The sequence below is a fragment of the Hipposideros armiger genome, unplaced genomic scaffold (genome assembly GCF_001890085.2).
Source record: "Hipposideros armiger isolate ML-2016 unplaced genomic scaffold, ASM189008v1 scaffold_258, whole genome shotgun sequence".
NCBI classification, from domain to species: domain Eukaryota; kingdom Metazoa; phylum Chordata; class Mammalia; order Chiroptera; family Hipposideridae; genus Hipposideros; species Hipposideros armiger.
Genome location: NW_017731608.1, coordinates 120775 through 138739, shown reverse-complemented (window position 1 = coordinate 138739; position 17965 = coordinate 120775). Strand labels below are relative to the sequence as shown.

Genomic DNA, 17965 nt, shown 5'->3' with positions numbered 1-17965 from the left:
GGCTGCTCTTCTCCGGCGCCCGGGGCTGCGGCGCTCCGGGTCCCCGCCCCTGGCCCGGCGCCCCTCGGTCCCCGGCCCCGCGCCCTGCCCGGGAGAACGCTCTCCGCCCGCCGAAACGCCCCAGGCTCGCGTCCCCGGGCCATGAAGAGGGGCCCGTGAGGGGCGCGCGGAGGCGGTGGAGGAGGAGGGCGGAGGGAGGCCGAGGAGGAAGGCGCGGGGGGCGGAGGATGCCGCCGCCACTGCCGCCGCCGCCGCCCGCCGGCCCGGGGCGAGCCTGACTCCAGATCCGAGGATGGAGCCGGCGCTGGGCGCTGCAGCGGCTCCCAGTGCGCCCCCGACCAGGTATCGGCGGGGCCCGGCGGGCCCCGGGGCGGGCGGGAGCGGACACTCGCCGCAGCAGCCGGGAGGGGCTCGGGAGCGATGGGAGACGCCCCTCCGCTCGGGGTAGTCGCTACCGGCGATGCGGGGCCGGACGAGGACAGGAGCATGTGGGGCGCAGGACTGGGCTCTCCGGGCTGGTGGCGGGTGAGTGCCGCGATCACCCCAGCCCACCCCGCCCCCACTCGGGGAGGACAGCAAACTTGAGACGCGCGGCGGCCCCGAGGCGCCAGGCTCCCTTCTGCTGCGGAGGACTCGGGGGCTGCCCGGGGCTCACCGTCCCGCAGCCTGCCCGGCTCCGGGCTGCTCAGGCGCCTCAAGACCCTGAGGTCCCCACGACTGCACCAACTTTCCAAACCAGGACTGCACTCAGAGCCAGGGGGCTGTCCTCGGCTTCCTGCTCCCAGCCCCGTTCCCGCACTCGCCCAAACACTTTGCGATGAGCTGGCTCCCAGTGGGCGCCCGGGTCCCTAGATGGTGCAGAGCCCCCCACGGGAAGCCAGAACCAACCTCCCGCTCTTCTCTGGGTAGGTCGCAGGGAGCTGCCCTTCCTAGGCTCTGGGAACCCAATACCTGCTTTCACAGTAACAGCCTAGAGAGTAGCCCTGGCCTGGAAGCTAGGGGTTAAATGGTAAGACCTGAGGGTCCTTCTAGGGTGGCATCTTGGTGGCCTGTTTTTGAAGCCACAGGGTGCCCCTTCCCCCCATCCGGGACCTGCCCTTTCCCAGGATTAGGTTCCTTACCTCTGGTGCAGGTTTCCTCGATGGACTTAAAACACTGCTCCTAAGTGGGAGGCTCCTAAGAAGGGCTGCCTGGGAGTCAGGTGCCAGTAGATGAGTAAAACCATTGACACAGAGGTAGAGGCAGGAGATGGGGAGGTGGATGTCCAGTCAAGGACAAACATCTTTCTGAGATCTGGGAGGGGTAGGGGACAGAGGTGACCTAGGAATTGAGGGCACAGGAGGCGGGCACCCTGGCTCGGAGGTAGCTGCTTTGGCAAGCCAAAGGAACCAGTAGGTGTAAGAGGCAAGCAGGTGGTGGCCAAGGTATCAAGTAGCTGTCTTCAGGGGTTCTTCAACCCCTCGAGGTGGGGCCATTTGTCTCAGGCAGAGACCTTACCTAGGCAGGCAGTTCCCAGGCTCCAGTCCCCAGCAGCTGAGGACATTGACAGGTTATCACCATGACCCTGTTTCTTTTTCCAAGTGCTCTCACCATCATGACTCACACATTGGATTCACCAGGGAGGTATCAAGCCTCCAACCTCTTCTCCTCCCTCCTGGGTCTTCAGGGAACTACCCGGGAAAGGAGGGGATGAATTTGGGGGCCTTACACCCCTGCAGGAGGCCAGGAACCTATCATTGCAAACTTTAATTTCCCTGCTTTTGTCCCCAATCAGGGCAGGTGAGTGGCCCTTGGCCAGGCCAGGGTGGGGGACAAGTGAGAAGACGTCTCTACTAATGATCCTCCCTACCCCCCAAGGGTTGGCTTTGAAACCATGGCCACGCCCCCCTCCTGGCACATAGGCTAACACCTGGCCTCATCTCAAAGCAGAATCACATTTCCCCCCTAAAATACAAATTTCCCTCTTTGCTGAACATTGCAATGCTTTTGGCCAGAGGTTTCCTCCTTGGTATCTGAAATCAAGCTCCTCTTGCAGACAGCTTCTATCCTCCCTGGCCCTTCAGCCCCCTCTGCCATGTGAGGCCCCCATTAAGAGAAATGTAGAGCCAGCTCCCTTACCCCCCTGCCCTCACTCACAGGGCCCTAGATGCGTGGGAAGGCTGGTGCCGATGGTGCTGATGGAGGGGTGTGTGTGTGTGCTGGCTGCGCACACATGGAGGATGTGTGCATCTGTGCTCCACGGAGTCTGCAGGGGGCCCAGATGCCAGGCTCTCACTGGGGAACCAGGCTTGTGGCCCCTCCCCCCACACCGCTCCACCCGTCCTGCACTGATTCTCCTTGCCGTATCCCTGTTTTCCTCCCTTGCCCACTGTGGGTCTCTGTCTACTTTTCCAACTCACTCTGCATTGGTGTGTGGGGAGGGAGCATTTGATATTCATAATCTGGTTCAGAGACGGTCCCGAAGCCCTGAGTCACTGTATGGTTTCCATGGAAACAGACTTGTTCGGAGGACTTGGTGTAGCGGTGGTGGGGGAGAGGGAAACATATAGTAAAAACCAGGCTCCACAAGTGTGGCAAGAGTTGGACCAACTCCCTTCAAGGGGGGCAGGAAGAGGCTGGGCAAGGCTCTGGGGGCCCCATAGGAAGGGCTGCCTCTCCCCATCCCCTGGGTTCCCCCATCAGAAGCTGCTCAGCTACCCCTGAGGCTCCTGGAAGTCTGCTGCTTCTCCCATGGGCCTTCTGGCTAGGTGCCAGGGCTCCTGAGTGCTACTGTCTGCCTCAGTTTCTCCCTTGTGAAATGGGGAAGAGAGCACCTACCTCACAGGGCTGTTGTGAAGGTCATTTGCATTAATATGAGGAACTCGCTCTGAAGAGAGTCGTAAGTGTTCAGTAAGCGTTCATTATTAATTCAGGGGGGTTGGAAGGAACGCCCCCAGCATGTTCACCTAGATCCATCCTCTTTGTCCTGGTAGGTGGTCTTGACATCTGGTAGAGCTGGACTCTTGCTTCAGAAGAGCCACCCCCAGCAGCCCTGGTCCCCCCCCCCAGCTGGGAACCAGCTATGCATTTCTTCCTCCCACGGAGCATTGATTTAGGTTGTTGGGGCCTGGAACCACGCTAGGGAGCCCTGGCTCCTGTTCGGACCCGACCTGTCTAGCGGCCTTGTGGAAACAAATCCAAGTCCAGATGGAGGGGCAAGCCCCCTTGGGATTAGGCCAGGAGAGGTCCGGGCTCTGAGGACAGAGAAAAAGGATTGAGATGGGACAACTTTCCCTGATCCCGGAGAGGCTTGTTCACTTGGCTGGAGAGGCATCTCCTTCTTGATGATCTGCCAAGGTAGGACCAGGAGCTCTTCAGAAAGATAACAGACCCTGGCAACCTCCTTCCCCCAAGTTAAACTTCTGTTGTTCAAGTGTTCCCAGCACACCCTACAGGTCTAGACAGGCTCCGGGATCCAGCCCGTTCCCACCAGCCGCCTGGGAGAGGGGCCTGCCCACTGCTGTTTTGCCCCAGCAGTGTCTGCCTCAGGCAGTGGCTCAGGGACATTCTGGGTGATCACGATGGTTCAGCTGGAGTCTGCCTCACTGGTCCTTCTCTCCATTGCTGCCCTCTCCGCCCTGGCCTGCAGACAACCCCTCCTCTTAGTGTCACTATTCGCCTCCCCCACTCCCATAAGGTGCAATTCAACGCCAAGCTCCTATCACTACCAGCTCTCAGAGCTACAAAGCATCCTTGATATCTGCCAGCCCTTCTATTTTACAGATGGGAAAACTGAGATTCTTGGGGTTGCCTGTCTGGCCAGAGCCCGAGCTAGCTGTGGCTGCTCCAAGCTCCACACTAGTTCTGGGGATGACTTTCCCTCTTCCCTGGTTCTCCAGGTAGCCCCAGATGCTGGCCAGCACCTCCCCACCCCCGATCCCCCACGCTCACAGTTTCCTGCCAAAGTTCTTCCCCCCAGGTCTCTATGGACCACTTTGCTGTCCTCATTGGTGTTCACAACACCTTCCAATTTAATATCCTCTGCAAATTTCATTAACGGACTGTTTACTCCCTCTCTCAGGATCATTAATGAAGATGTTAGATAAGATCTGACCCAGTGCTCGGTCTTTGCAGCCCTGCCCCCACTCCTAAACCCTGTCCCTCAGCCCTTCCCGCTTGGGCTTACCTCCTCCACCTGGGACCCTTGGGACAGGCCCCCCTCCTGCTTTTGGCCACATGACAAGTGCTTAGGGCCAACTCTTTTTGAATTAATTTTGTAAGATTACTCGAGGCGATGTATCAAATGCTTTGCTAAAAATCAAGATATATTACCCTGCCTGCATTTCCTTCATCTACCAGTCTTGTAATTCTATCAAGAAAGCTATCAAGTTTGTCAGGCATGATTTGTTCTTTATAAATCCCTACGGTGCCGCATGGGGCACAGAGTTCCCGCGTTTTCTAAATGTTTAGAGATTCCCTCATTGTGTTTGCTCCTTGATTAGAGCTGGAAGGCTGTGGGTCCGGAAGTCTCTGGATGCTCTCGCTTATCTCCTCGGGGATGGGGAACGGGGCACAGCCCTTCTCTACATGGGATCTCTGTGGGGGGCAGCAAGTGGCTTATTGCCCACTGAGCCCCATCAGTGCTCTGGGGGCCCCTTCAGTGGGGGGTGGATGGAGGAAGGGTCTGGTGCTCTCCCTCATGGTTTCTGCAGGCAGATGAGGACAACAGACAAGTATGATTCAAACATTCAAAGGTATCATTGAGTGGTACGTACCATGCACCAGGCAGTATGCTAACAGCATTATGCATGAGGAGATATCATTTAAGCCCCTCACCTGCCCTGGGAAGATCTCCCCTCCCTGGCAACCTGGGACTCAGAGAGGGCCAGGCTCCCCAGGATCTAAGCTGTGAGTTTTACTGTCTGCTAAGAGTTGCTCCTAACCATTTAAGATGCATGTACAGGGTCAGGGGAGCTACTTGGGGTGGCTCGGAGCAAGGAGGTCGGAGGGGGAAGGAAGGAAACCTGTAGGGAGAACCTTGGAGATGTGAACACCTTGCTGCATATGCACCCCATAGTCTGTCTGAATCCAGAGCCCTACTTGGCCACCTCCCAGCTGTGGGAGCAAGTCACTTAACCTCCTCGAGACTCAGTTCCTCACCTGTGAAATGTATGCTCGGCGAGTAGCTGCCATGTTGTCTTCTTATGGAGGTCCCTGTTGCTGCAGGGCAGCGGTACTCATTGATTGTCATACTACCAAGAAGTGGCTCTCCTTAATGCTTCTTGTCCGGGAGAGAGAGGAATGACAGGTTGAGCCATGCTGGCATCCTTATAACCAGCTGTGGGCTGGTGGTAAGCTCTGGGCTGAGACAGCAGGGGGCCTTCTTTGGGCCTTGAGCCCAAACCCTGTACCTCATGCCAGACCATTTCAGGCCAGGTGGTAATAAAGACATCTTTCGGTGTCCTCTTAGCTGCGTAGGATCTCAGCATGTCTGTCTCCTTGGCCATGAAACCCTCACTCTTGCCTCTGCTTGCCTAGCCAGACCTGGAGCCCTGGACTGGGCTGCAGTGTGTATTTTGGCTAATGCGTGATCAGGTGTGACACTGTGCCAGGTGTGTCTACACCTTATCTCTTCTAATCTTCCTTTTTGCCATTCAGCTGGGGAGGAAGGACCCCCTGGGAAGTGGTGAGATGGCACAGGCTCATTTGGTGTGCCAGGGAATGAGGCAGGAAGGGCCATGGGCAGCTCCCCATCCTTCCAGCTGACACCGCAGGGACCTGATCCTTAGAGATGGTCAATAGATGTTTGTGAGATGAGCCCATGTCTGGGTCAGGGTGAATGCCAAGGGCAAGGTTGGCACCAGTATATTTGGGGACCCTGGTGGCCACCTTGGCCCTAGTATTCTCTACCTGTCACCTCCGGTCTCCAAGTGCTGGTTGGTGCTCTTGTTCTTGGGTATGGCCTGTGGCTTAAGCTTTGTGGTCAAGGCCAGGGCTTGGGGATCCTCAGAGCTGAGTTTGTATCCTGGCCCGACCATGGACTAGCTGCGCATTCTTGGACCAGCTCCCTCACTTACCTGGGCCTTGCTGCTCCTCATCTGTGATAGATGGCAGTGGTATCTGCAGTAAGCACCCACTTGATGGGAACCAGGACCCTGATCACCTCTGGGTATCCGCTCCTGCATTCCGTGTTAGAGCCCCAAGGCTCAGGTGAGCCCCCCCCACGTGTTCATCCCTCCCCCGTCCCCAGGGCCCAGCTGGGCCTTATGCAGGTGGCTTGGAGACAGGAGACTCGGAGATGCAGGGAAATTGGCCCCTCTCCCTGCTCCTTCAGCAGCGGCTGCCCATGCTCGAGAGCCTGCTGGTGGTTTCCCATCCTTGAATCTGGGAGGATGGGCCCACGCCTGCCTCGGTGTCCGGGGGTAGGGCCTCAGTACTATGCTGACTCTGACTGGCTGCTGGGGAGGGGAGGGAGGACAGGAAGCCAGCGCCTTCCGCCCAGTGTCGGGCAGAAGGGTCCCTCCTACCACAGGCCCGGAGGTGGTAGGACTGACCTTAAGGAATGGGGCCCTTCTGACTCCTCCCTCCCTTGAGAGGTGCTGGGCACACGGGGGCCTTGGAAAGGTCAGTCCCTCTCCCCACTGTGGGGGAACACTTTCCTCAGGTTGGCCAGCTGGGCAGGCCCATTATGTGGTCTCTGTAGCCTGAACAGCAAAGGTCTCCAAGCACACAAGCTACAGGAGCTTCAACGGAGGAAACTGGCATCTGTTTTAACTTCTTTAAACATTTCCAGGCCACTATTGCCTGTTTGTAGGTTAGGGTATCCCCTAAAAACCACTCTTGGGGGTCCCACTTCATGGGTACTGCTCTGTGCCTAGCCCTGTGCTAAGCTGTTGGCATTTGTCAGCTTTGTGCCTCACAATCCAAATATTTGAAAGATTCTGTGATTGTCTTTCCCGTTTCATAGATAAGAACAACTGAGGCCTGTAGCGGTTAAGTCCCCTGCTCAAGGTCTCATAGCTATAAAGCAACAGCAGCGGGCGTCAAATCCAGGCCTGGCTGGCCCCACAGTGAAGGTGCCCAACCACCACCCAGCCTGTCTCTTCAACACGCCTGTGGGTAACTCCTCAAGGAGGCTTGAGACACCCATGGGTGTCCCCAGTGTCACCACACATGGACACTGGAGTGACCTGCCCTGAGGACACCAGAGCTCCTAAGAGGCAGCTGAGGAGCTCTGCTGCCGATTAAAAGGTGGTGAACCAGTAGCTCTTTGTGTGCTTGTCTTTGGAACCAGGACTGTGAGAACTCGCCCCCACTGGAGGTGCTGAAGGATGTACTGATTCTGCCCATGGGGTCTGTGGATAGGCCACAGGCCCAGGGACTCTAGAGACTATATGTAAACACCATGTTTGTGTTGGCGCAGACCCATAGACCTCACAGTGTTTCAAGCTGATGGGGCAGGACCCCAAAGAAAAGCACTGATGCCTCCAGTCTCCCCTGGGCTGACCACAGAGGCTAAGTCTGGACACCATCAGATCACCTCCTGGGAAGGTTGCACTGGCTGAATTATGTGCTAGCATACTGCTCACCTTGAAGGATGTTCTCGAACACAGACCCAAGAAACCTGTCCTTGGGCTTCGTAGGTATGGGGTCTTGAGGATGTCAGTACATGCTCAAGGCTCTCTAGGAGACCCCTCAGGAGAAAACCTGGTGCTGAATTCAGTATCAGGAATAGCTGGGCATCTTTTGAGCAGATGCTTTCCTCTTCATCTCCTGGATCCTATGAAACATGTCGATGAAATATTTCCCTTTTCCCATTGGCTGCCAGGTAGCTCTGACCTGTATGTGCAGCCCAGAAGTGGCGTGGCTCTTGTGCACTGACCTGGCTTCTAGTTCTTTTAGACTTTCATGTCTTTGTTTTCCACTTGCCTCATTTCATCACCTCATTTTCCTTAGGCAGAAGAAACCTTGCTGTTTTATGTGTTTTAGCTTTAACTAAACAAACTTCCATGGTGGATCAGCGCTGGCTACTGCAGACGTAGGGATTAAGCATTTCCTTTCTGTGTCTGTCCCAGAGGCCTGTTTGCCAGCTCCTCCCCCCCGTCCAGTTCCCCTGCCCCTTGGTCTAGTTCCTGGGACCCCGGAGCCTTAGGGCCCCTCCACACTGACTCCTGAGTCTGGTTAGAAATCTGATGTTCAGATATTTTTTTCCCTTTGTTCTCCCTGTCACCCCTGAGCTTCACAAACTGTTTTTAGGGAGAAAAAACTGGGAGGGCAGTCATTTTCCCAGCTCAGGCCTGAGCTGCTCCCCACACCCAGGTCCCCTTTGAGGTCGTGCTTTTTTTCAGCTGCTGCTCTGTCTCAGCTGCTCCAGCGGACTGCTGTCCTCAGTGGCCCACTGGAGCAGACACAGCCCCATTCTAGCAGAAAGGTAGTGACTTTGACCCTGGTGCCTTGAAAATGGGGGAGGGGAGAGCTGGCTGGCATTGCCCTGGGCACAGAATAGTTGGCACAGTGAGGTGCCAGTGATGATTTTCAGGCTCCGCCCTTTCATTCGTCCTCCAGTTCTTGCATGGGTGGCTTCACTCTGCCCAAAAGTTAACGAACTCAAAGTGAACCAAAAAACTCCATGTAAACTGTACCTTCCTCCCGCCCCAGTCTCCTAGCTCCCCCCACACAGTGCATCTCCAGTTACTGGTTCAGTGCAAGTTCTTTCAGTGGTTGTTTATTCATATATAAAAAAATATACACACGTACACACACATCCCCTGTTTAAACATTAGAAATGGTGGTATACTATTGCACACATGTTTTCTGGCCCTAGCTTTTTTTACTTAATGTATCTTGGTTAATGTCTCCACATTAGTAAATACACGTCTGTGGAGACTTCTCTGATAGGATCAGTTGAAAAGAAAATCCTAGGGTTGGGAGAGCACTACCCACGAAGAGGTTTAAGCCTCTGGGGAAGACGAGGGGCACCCATGGGTGGGCTTTAGGAGGCCTAGGAGCCTTCTAATTGCCTGTGTAAAATTGTGGGCACAAACGGATCTTTCTGGGAAGAGGGAATATATCTCTCTAAGGGGTCAGTGGCCCAGAAAAGGCAAAAAGCCACAGCTCTGGGTTGCATGGGATTTCATGGGGAGGGTGGTGGTGGAAGTTGGGGGCCGTGTGGTGCTAACTCATCAGAGGGCAGAGCCCCTTGGTTCTTGGACCCCACTGGGGCAGCTGTGGGTCAGGCTGAGGTGGGGGACAGATACCCAGTCCTGGTATCTTCTTGGAAGATGACTGGGGTCTTCCAGCTCCCAAAAAAGGGTCCCTTCCTGCAGCAAGTATGGCCCTGTCTTAAGAATAGATTATGGGACCTTCCTGGGATCAGAGAACCCCTGTGGTCAGACCTGGGAGGTCCTTAGAGCTGCTGGATCTATTGAAAAACCAAGGCCCAGAGAGACTAAGGGGTGAGTCCAAGGTCACCCAGCCAGGAAATGGCAGTGGCTGCGGGCTACTCCTGCTGGTGACATTCAGTTTAGTGTTTCTTCTCCTACCAGAGCGGAAGGAGACCAGGGAGAAGCAGCCCACGGGATGAGGCGAGACTGCCTGTTGCTGCTTGCTTCTTGGTGTGTGGGTGAGGAAGAGGGGGTGCACAAAGCAGAGGTCGCAGCCCGGGTGGGTGTGTCATCATCACACCTCACTGCATCCTGCAACATCACCTCCCGCTGGCTTCATCCTCACGTTAAGCTGCAGCCAACCAGCCAGGAATTCTGAACACAGTAGAGACGCAGGGCTAAGAGGCTGCACTAAAGGATTCGGCCACTAGAGGGCAGAAGGCACGCCATTGCAGAGGCTCAGCATGAGAAAGCGCCGGGGCTGGGAGAGGAGCCAGGGAGAAGGGGCAGTGGGCAGAGGCCTGCCTGGCAGAGGTCTGGGTACAGTGGTCAGAATGAGTGTGTGCCTCACAGCCAGAATCAGTGAGCACGTGTTCTGAGGCGTTTCTCCTAGACAAAAAGCAAACAAGACATTTAATGATGATCATAGTAACTTAACATTGGTTAGGTGCTTTATGCCAGGCACTGTATTAACTAATTAGTCCTCACAGTGGCCTTGTTTAAGTTATCCCCAGCTTGCAGGTGAGAAAACAGAAGCCCAGAGAGATTAAGAAATCTGGCCATCAGTGGGCCTGGTACCAGAGCCCGTGTCCCAAGCATGAGGCTGTGCCATGGTCTATGCCTGACATTGACTCAATGCTGCAAGTCCTGTAATTCTTACAACCACTACTATAGTTATACCCACTTTGCAGGTGGGGAAACTAAGGCTCAGAGACATTGAATCAACCAGTCCACACAGCTGCTAAGCGACATCTAAGTGGGTGTGGTTCCATGGCTTGAGCGCTTAGCTCTAAATTATAGCTCTCCAATGTACAGCTGTTTTCCACTCCCCACTGTGCCCTAAATCTGTGCCCTACTGTGAAGGTGGATGACACCGAAATCTGAGCTTTCCGTTGGGAGTGGGAGTTCACCAACTCCCCTGCCTTCCAACAGAAGTTACAGATTTTGGGTCTAGGATTTGCCTGGATTTCAATTAACCAGAGGTGGAGGGCGGCCATGCCAGAAGCTGCTAGAAGCTCAGGGAGGGCTCACAGTCTGGCTCGGAGGACGAGGGCATTGAGGAGTCCCTTGCAGTGGCCAAAGCTCCTCTGGGAACAATGGGACCTGGCCCCAGAGCCTCTGGTTTCCAGGGCACATGCCTCTAGCATTTCAAGGAAGCTTGGCTGGCCCTGGCCCCTGCTCTGCCAGGCTGGCAGGGGAGTGGAGACATTTCGAGGAGGGCCTGACTTCCTCCGTCTTCCTGTTCCCATGCCCTGGCTTTGCCCTCCCAGGGGGCAGGGGATGGCCTGCAATGGGGCTTTTGAACACATCCCCCTCGTTGGTGCCCAAGCTGTGTCTTGTGAACCTGAATCCCACTTTCTCAGGGTTTATAACATCGAGATGCTTCAGTTACTTCTGATCCATTGGCAAAGGCGGCAGCTTCCAATACTGCCTCAAGGTTCTCTGAGTGGGGGTGTGGAGGGGGAGTGGAGGGAAGAAACTGAACCGGTCCCCTCCCCTCGGGATGTGCCTCTTTAAAGAAAACCCTGGGTGTTTGGTTTTTGGAACTGAAATCCTACCGTTAAATGAAATCTCTATGAGGGTTCTAGTTCCTCTCTTGGTGAGGCCCGAAGCGGGTGGAATGTGAGGAAACAGGGGTGAAGGAGGAGGGTTTGAGCGTGGACTCCACAGCACAGTGCCTGGGCTGGAACCCCGGCTCTGCCCCTTCCTCGGGGTGTGCGCTGGGGGAAGTTATCTAAACGTGCAGGGCCTCGGCTTCCTCATCTGTAAAGTGGGGCTATAACAGCCTCAGTGTCCCAGGGTTGGCATGAGAGCGAGATGAGCTAATGCCCGTGAAAGGAACATATGCCCAGGACAAACATCATGAATGCCCAGAAAGTATAATCCTTCCTTTGTGTTCTTTTACCCGTAGTGTCTAGAACAGTGTCTGGCTTGTGCTGGATACCTGACAGATGTTTGTGAATAAATACAAAGGAAGTACAAACACATGAGATGGCGTCACAACTAAAGAACGGGCCCCTAAATAACTTAAAGATATTGCCTAGCACTATTATGGATGGCATTTCCTACTTGTTTTTTCCAGGTGTTCACACTCGTTTTGGGGTACTTAAGCAGGGTGGGCCTGCACTTTGCAGGGGAGTCAGAGTTAATGCACAGAGGCCATTCTCTCTGAGTGCCTCATCCAACCCAGCATTCTCTGCTGCCATGGGGTGAGGTAGGGATCGGATAGGGTGTGATCGGGGTTGTGTTTTTTCTCTCTTCACATTGGAGAGTCCCAAGAATCTAGACTGTGCCCTTCCCCTATTTACTGCTACCTGGTGACACGGTACTGCTCCCTCTAGGTACTAAGTGGAATTTCATAGTTAGAACAGGACTCCTAGGCCCCAGAGCCTCAGCTGGCTCATTGCCGTCTCAGCCCAGCCTTTGTGCCTCTCCCCAAGGCAAGCAGACTGCTGCAGCTCTGTTTCTTCCCCACGAAGCGGATGGTGTAGGGGCAGGGCACTGGCCTAAGAGTCTGACCCAGTGGATTTGAATCTCTGCTACTTCTTATTTGCTTATGCATGTATGCTTAGTTTTTGAGCCTCAATTTCTCCATCTGAACAATGGGAGTGAGGACCCAGACCTCCCACAGTGGGTTGTAAGGAATAACATGGTGTCGAGAGTTGGGTCAGCTGAGCCAGACAGGGCTGCACGTTTGGGAAATGAGGACCCACTTGCTCCACCCCTGAAGAAGTCGTGCCAAATAGTGGGATGTGGGAAGAATATTCACAAAGCGCATGAGTTTGCCCCCTCAGCCATGAGCCAATAGATCAACAAGACCAGACAGCAAAGGGAAGGAACATGCCCTCAGTCTTGGCAATCGTCCGTGTGCCCCCTTCTAATGCCCAGTCTCTCTCGTGTCCATTCACAAATGGGCTGGGACCATTAATCAAATGCATGTTTGAAGACCAAGTACAAGTAAGGTGGAGGAACAGAAAGTCAGATCTTAGAGGGACAGAGCGTGGGTTCTGGGTTAAACCAGGCATGTGAGCTCAGGCAGATTCCTTTACCTCTGTGCCTCAACTTTCTCACCTGTGAACTAGAGCTTATACTGGTTTCCACATAAAGTTCTTGTGAGGAATAAATGAGCTCATACAGGTAAAGGGCGTACACTCAGGAAGTACTCAAGAAATGCTAACCCAAATAATGCTGTGATCTTGTTTTAACATAGACTCTGTGGAGAGCATGGAGGTCAGGAATGCTCCCTGGTCCACTTTTGCTTTGAGTTTCAGGTAGCCGGTCTCCTTTCTCCAGTGTGGTTGGAAGACGAACCTCCCTCCCTGGATGTCCCCTTCCTTGTGGGTTTCAGCATCTGGGCTGTTGCGACTGAGCTGCCATTTCCATCTGGAGGTATGGGGTGAGGCCCGCTGCCCTTGTTGACTTCCACTAAACCCTTCCTGGGGAGTCACTGAACAAGTCGAATTTTGAAAGGTCAGCCAATTTTGTTGATTTAGAATGCAGAACAAATTGGAGCTGTGCTCCAGCCCAATTTTCTGGGCTAAGTTTGACTCTGACACTCTGCCCCACTGTTGGAGGCTGAGTGTTGTGGCTGGTTGGGTCAGTTGGTCACTCGAGCTGAACAGAGACAGCTAGGCCTGGGGGTGTTTGTGGCCAGTGGATTTCTTTGCAGCATCCTTGGATGATGGGTGGGGGTTGCCTCACTGGGGTGCTTGCCTGTGTGGGGCTCCAAATCTTGGTCAGCTGGGGGTAAAGGCTTGCCAGCTCCCTGCCCACTGGGTCTGGTGGGAGCAGAGGGACTGTGGCTTGTTGCAAGGGTATGGATTGGGGGGAGGTGGGGGGAGGGGGTGGGATGTAGCCCAAGACTCAGAAGGCTGGATCCAGGGTATCAGAGATGACACTGGGTTATCTGGAGCCACAGGTCAGTGATACATCTAGGAGAGCTGGAAGAGCATTCACCCAGCCCTGGAGGAAGTCAGCGGGGCACAGGACACACAGGACCGAAGGGGTGGGAAGGGAGGTGCTGGGGGTCCAACCTCATCCTCAGAACCCCTCCTCTCCCTGTCTCCCTGCAGCCTGCTGGCCCCGGGGCTGCTTGCTGCATAGGCTGGGACTGCTGGCCAGACCAGGAGAACTGGCAGCTGTGGACTCCCTCTCTCGGAGCAGCCCCTCTTTGGTGAGTGGTGACGCCCTCCCTGCATTCGCTCTTGGGGCAGCCCCAGCTCTTCTCTGGGGCCTGGTAGCTGAGATAGCCTCTCTTGGGGGACTTTCAGGAGCTCAGGTTGGCTCCTTTCCCTGCTCTGCTGGGGCCCTCCTTAACCCCCATGCTTTCCTTGAGGTGCCCCCTTCTCTTCCACCCTTTCTCCTCTCTCTGTCCTTCCTGATTCTCTGGGGCCATTTCTGGGTACAGATGGGTCCTGAGCTCACCTTGTGGGCAGAAGGGGCCAAAGGCGTAAGGGTGGGGGCTTTGAGGACTAGCTGGGGTGGGAGGCCTGGAAGGCCAGTTTGCTCTTCTGGAGGACAGTGGGGCCTGGGAAGGGATACTTCTCAGCAGACGCTGGACTCGTCTCTGCTCTGGGCCAATTGACCCTTAGAAACCCCAGGGGCCCCAGTAGTCCTCATCTGGAGTAAGCCGGTCCCCTTCATCCATAAGTTGCAGGGTGGTGGTGCTTGACACAGGTGTCCACCTTTTCTGGCCCAGCAAGCATGGGTGAGAGGATGCTGGCAGCCCACCGACTCACAGTGTGTCGGGGTCCTTACTGCATGGGGCTTGGGTAGGAAGGAAGTATCTGACATGAACTCTTCTTCCTCCTGGGAGTGAACAGGGGATGGAGGAAAGATGACCACATGGGGAACTGGTCAGCTCGGAGAGGTGGTAGAAGATGCAGGTGGGCCCAGGAGATGCCGGCAGGGGTGACACGCAGTGACAGGGGTGAAGACAGGAACTGGTCATTCCCTACATGGGGGAGTTGGGGGAGTTTGTTGCCCAGTAGGGCCCCACTAGAGAACTGAGAGTTCCCGCTGGGAGGCCCCTGCAGCTTTCTGCACGTTCAACCCTGCAGAATGGGGCACAGGGAATCAGTTTGTTCAGTCCCAAGTAACCCCTGGGACCCTCCAGAGGATGGGGAAGTGTAGTATTGAAGCTGTTCAGGCCCTTGGTGCATGAGTGAGCGCTGGGCAGGGAGTGTGGGCACTTCCCTGGACCCCCTGTAGACCCACCGTTCTTCGGTGTGCGGCACCCAAGCCAGGCTGCCCCCTGAACGCTGCCGGTCTTTGCCCGCAGACCTTGCAAGGTGGAGAGACAGCCCCATGAAGGTGCCCAGCCATGCAATGTTCCTGGAAGGCCGTCCTCCTCCTCGCCCTCGCCTCCATTGCCATCCAGTACACGGCCATCCGCACCTTCACCGCCAAGTCCTTCCACACCTGTCCGGGGCTGGCCGAGGCGGGGCTGGCCGAGCGGCTGTGCGAAGAGGGCCCCACCTTCGCCTACAACCTCTCTCGCAAGACCCACATCCTCGTCCTGGCCACCACACGCAGCGGCTCCTCCTTCGTGGGCCAGCTCTTCAACCAGCACCCGGATGTCTTCTACCTGTTTGAGCCCCTCTATCACGTCCAGAACACGCTCATCCCGCGCTTCACCCAGGGCAAGAGCCCCGCGGACCGGCGCGTCATGCTGGGCGCCAGCCGAGACCTCCTGAGGAGCCTCTACGACTGCGACCTCTACTTCCTGGAGAACTACATCAAGCCGCCGCCGGTCAACCACACGACCGACAGGATCTTCCGCCGCGGGGCCAGCAGGGTGCTGTGCTCTCGCCCCGTGTGCGACCCTCGCGGCTCCGCCGACCTGGTGCTGGAGGAGGGCGACTGCGTGCGCAAGTGCGGCCTGCTGAACTTGACCTTGGCCGCCGAGGCCTGTCGTGAGCGCAGCCACGTGGCCATCAAGACCGTGCGGGTGCCCGAGGTGAACGACCTGCGGGCCCTGGTTGAAGACCCGCGGTTAAACCTCAAGGTCATCCAGCTGGTCCGGGACCCGCGGGGCATTCTGGCGTCCCGCAGCGAGACCTTCCGCGACACTTACCGGCTCTGGCGGCTTTGGTACGGCACCGGGAGGAAACCCTACAACCTGGATGTGACACAGCTGACCACGGTGTGCGAGGACTTCTCCAACTCCGTGTCCACCGGCCTCATGAGGCCCCCGTGGCTCAAAGGCAAGTACATGTTGGTGCGCTACGAGGACCTGGCCCGGAACCCCATGAAGAAGACGGAGGAGATCTACGGGTTCCTGGGGATCCCCTTGGACAGCCACGTGGCCCGCTGGATCCAGAACAACACGCAGGGTGACCCCACCTTAGGCAAGCACAAATACGGCACCGTGCGCAACTCGGCGGCCACTGCCGAGAAGTGGCGCTTCCGCCTCTCCTATGACATCGTGGCCTTCGCCCAGAACGCCTGTCAGCGGGTGCTGGCGCAGCTGGGCTACAGGATGGCCACCTCGGAGGAGGAGCTCAAGAATCCCTCCATCAGTCTGGTGGAGGAGCGGGACTTCCGCCCTTTCTCGTGACGCGGGCTCCGTGGGTGGGGGTGAGGGGCACATGGTGTCGGTTTTGATAAAATGGACCGTTTTTAACTGTTGCCTTATTTCCCCCTTCCTCCCCCACCCTGTCTATGTGTCCTTCCTGCCCCTTGCCCACCACCCCACTCCCTTCTGCCTCCTTTGTCTCTGAAATTTGCACTATGTCTTGGACAGGAATCACTGGGGCAGAGGGGGAGTGAAGTGGGGTACAGTCCCCACTCCACCCCATTCAGACACACTGATGTTGGGTCTCTGCGTGGATGGTGACAATGTTTACAAGCACCACACTCACACATTCACATACGTGCACACACACACACACAGGCACCCACAGGAGAGACACCCCAAACCACACAACTTCTGAAGCTTTTCGAATGGATGAGTGGTCAGGGTATGGTAGTTTTTGCACTGTCTTACTTCTACAAGGTAAGAGGTTAAAAACAAAAAGGCCTCCTCTCTCTAATTTATGAATGGTGTCTATCCCTCGTCATCCCACATCCAGCCCCCAATGCCCACTGCCCCCTTTGGAGCAGAGAAACTGCTCCCTCCTGCCCGCCCTTGCCTGTCGGTGAGCAGGTTTTTACTGTGAGGTGAATGTGGACCTTGTTTATTTTTTCCAGACTGTGGCGATGCTGTCTGTCTGTCTGTCTGAGTCTTGTGGCTGCCCCTGGACCAGTGATGGCTGATAAATCTTATGGATTTCTGATTGATCTTGGGGTCCATCTGTGATATTTCTTTGTGCCAAAAAGAAAAAGAGTGGATCAGTTTGCTAAATGAACATTGAAATGCTTTATCTGTGTTTTCTGTAAATAAAAGAGTGCAATAATGTCTGGGTGTGATTGTGGGACATTCTGAATGGGTGAGGGCAGGCCTCGGTGGGGTCCAGGTGTTCCTGGCTTTGGGGAGGAAAGAAGGAGGTGGTGGTGGGGAGTCAGTGACTACTTCTGCCTTTCAGAACTCACGTCATCCTCATCGCCTTCCACACTGAGTTCAGGGTTTCATTTCCATTCAGTCGGTTGAGACCAGGCAGGTGATGTTCAAAATATTTATAACCAGGGATGATAGTCAAAATTTAACAAGTGGTATGGTTTGCTGCATCAATGTCTGGAGGTCAGGAAGAGGTCCTGGTGACCCTTCTTATGCCAGGTGTTACCCATTTAATTGTTGGGTCTGGGGCAAGGATAGCTGGGGAGGGGGAACGTTTGAGGGATGGGTTGTTCAGGGCAGTGGCTGCTCATCAGCTGGCCTGGAGGTAGTTCAGTAATTTAACAACAATGCAGATGTACTGGTGTCTACGCTGGTGGAATGCCAGAGGTGCTTATTTCCCTTCCCATTCTTGGCAATCTATTGTAGCAACTTGCTTCAAGCAACTTCTCCAGCTCTTTTCTTATTTCAAGAAAACAGCTGGTCTCTGGGGTGGAGGTCACAGCTCTGTTGTTCTAGGCTTTCTGAGGAGACTAGGTCCTGGGCTATATTATATGAGTCAGGAGGATATCGATTCAGCCACTATAGCGAATACCTTAGAAAATAGTAGTTTCATCAAGACAGGCTCTTTTGTTTCATTCACACTCAGCAGTACATGCAGGCATAAGCTGGTCAGGGCTGATGTGGCGGCTCCCGGGTTATGTGCCCAGGTGTCAGCGGCGCTTGCTCGTTCCGTGTTGTTGCTGCTCCATTGTTCTAAAATGTGGCCCTTGTCTAGGTGGTCCAAGATGGCTCACCGGGCAGTGGTAAGGAGAAAAGGAAGAAAGGAAGGCACACTTCTGTCATTTGTGAGCAAAACCCCAAAGTTATAAACATTACTTCCACTCTT

The 17965-nt window shown here is 55.3% G+C and overlaps 1 protein-coding gene across 2 annotated transcripts; it reads left to right on the top strand.

Annotated features, from left to right (window-relative positions):
* Positions 1–26: 26 nt before the first annotated feature.
* CHST1 (carbohydrate sulfotransferase 1) lies at positions 27–16980 on the top strand. Of its 2 annotated transcripts, none has more exons than XM_019656486.1 (4): positions 27–342; positions 12854–12971; positions 13655–13755; positions 14863–16980. In XM_019656486.1, exon 4 carries the CDS (start codon positions 14905–14907, stop codon positions 16138–16140), a length of 1236 nt encoding a protein of 411 aa, XP_019512031.1. In that variant the 5' UTR covers positions 27–342; positions 12854–12971; positions 13655–13755; positions 14863–14904; the 3' UTR covers positions 16141–16980. The 2 variants fall into 2 exon arrangements, with proteins under 2 accessions (XP_019512031.1, XP_019512032.1); XM_019656487.1 differs by having other exon boundaries at positions 12848–12971.
* The last annotated feature ends 985 nt before the right edge of the window (positions 16981–17965 follow it).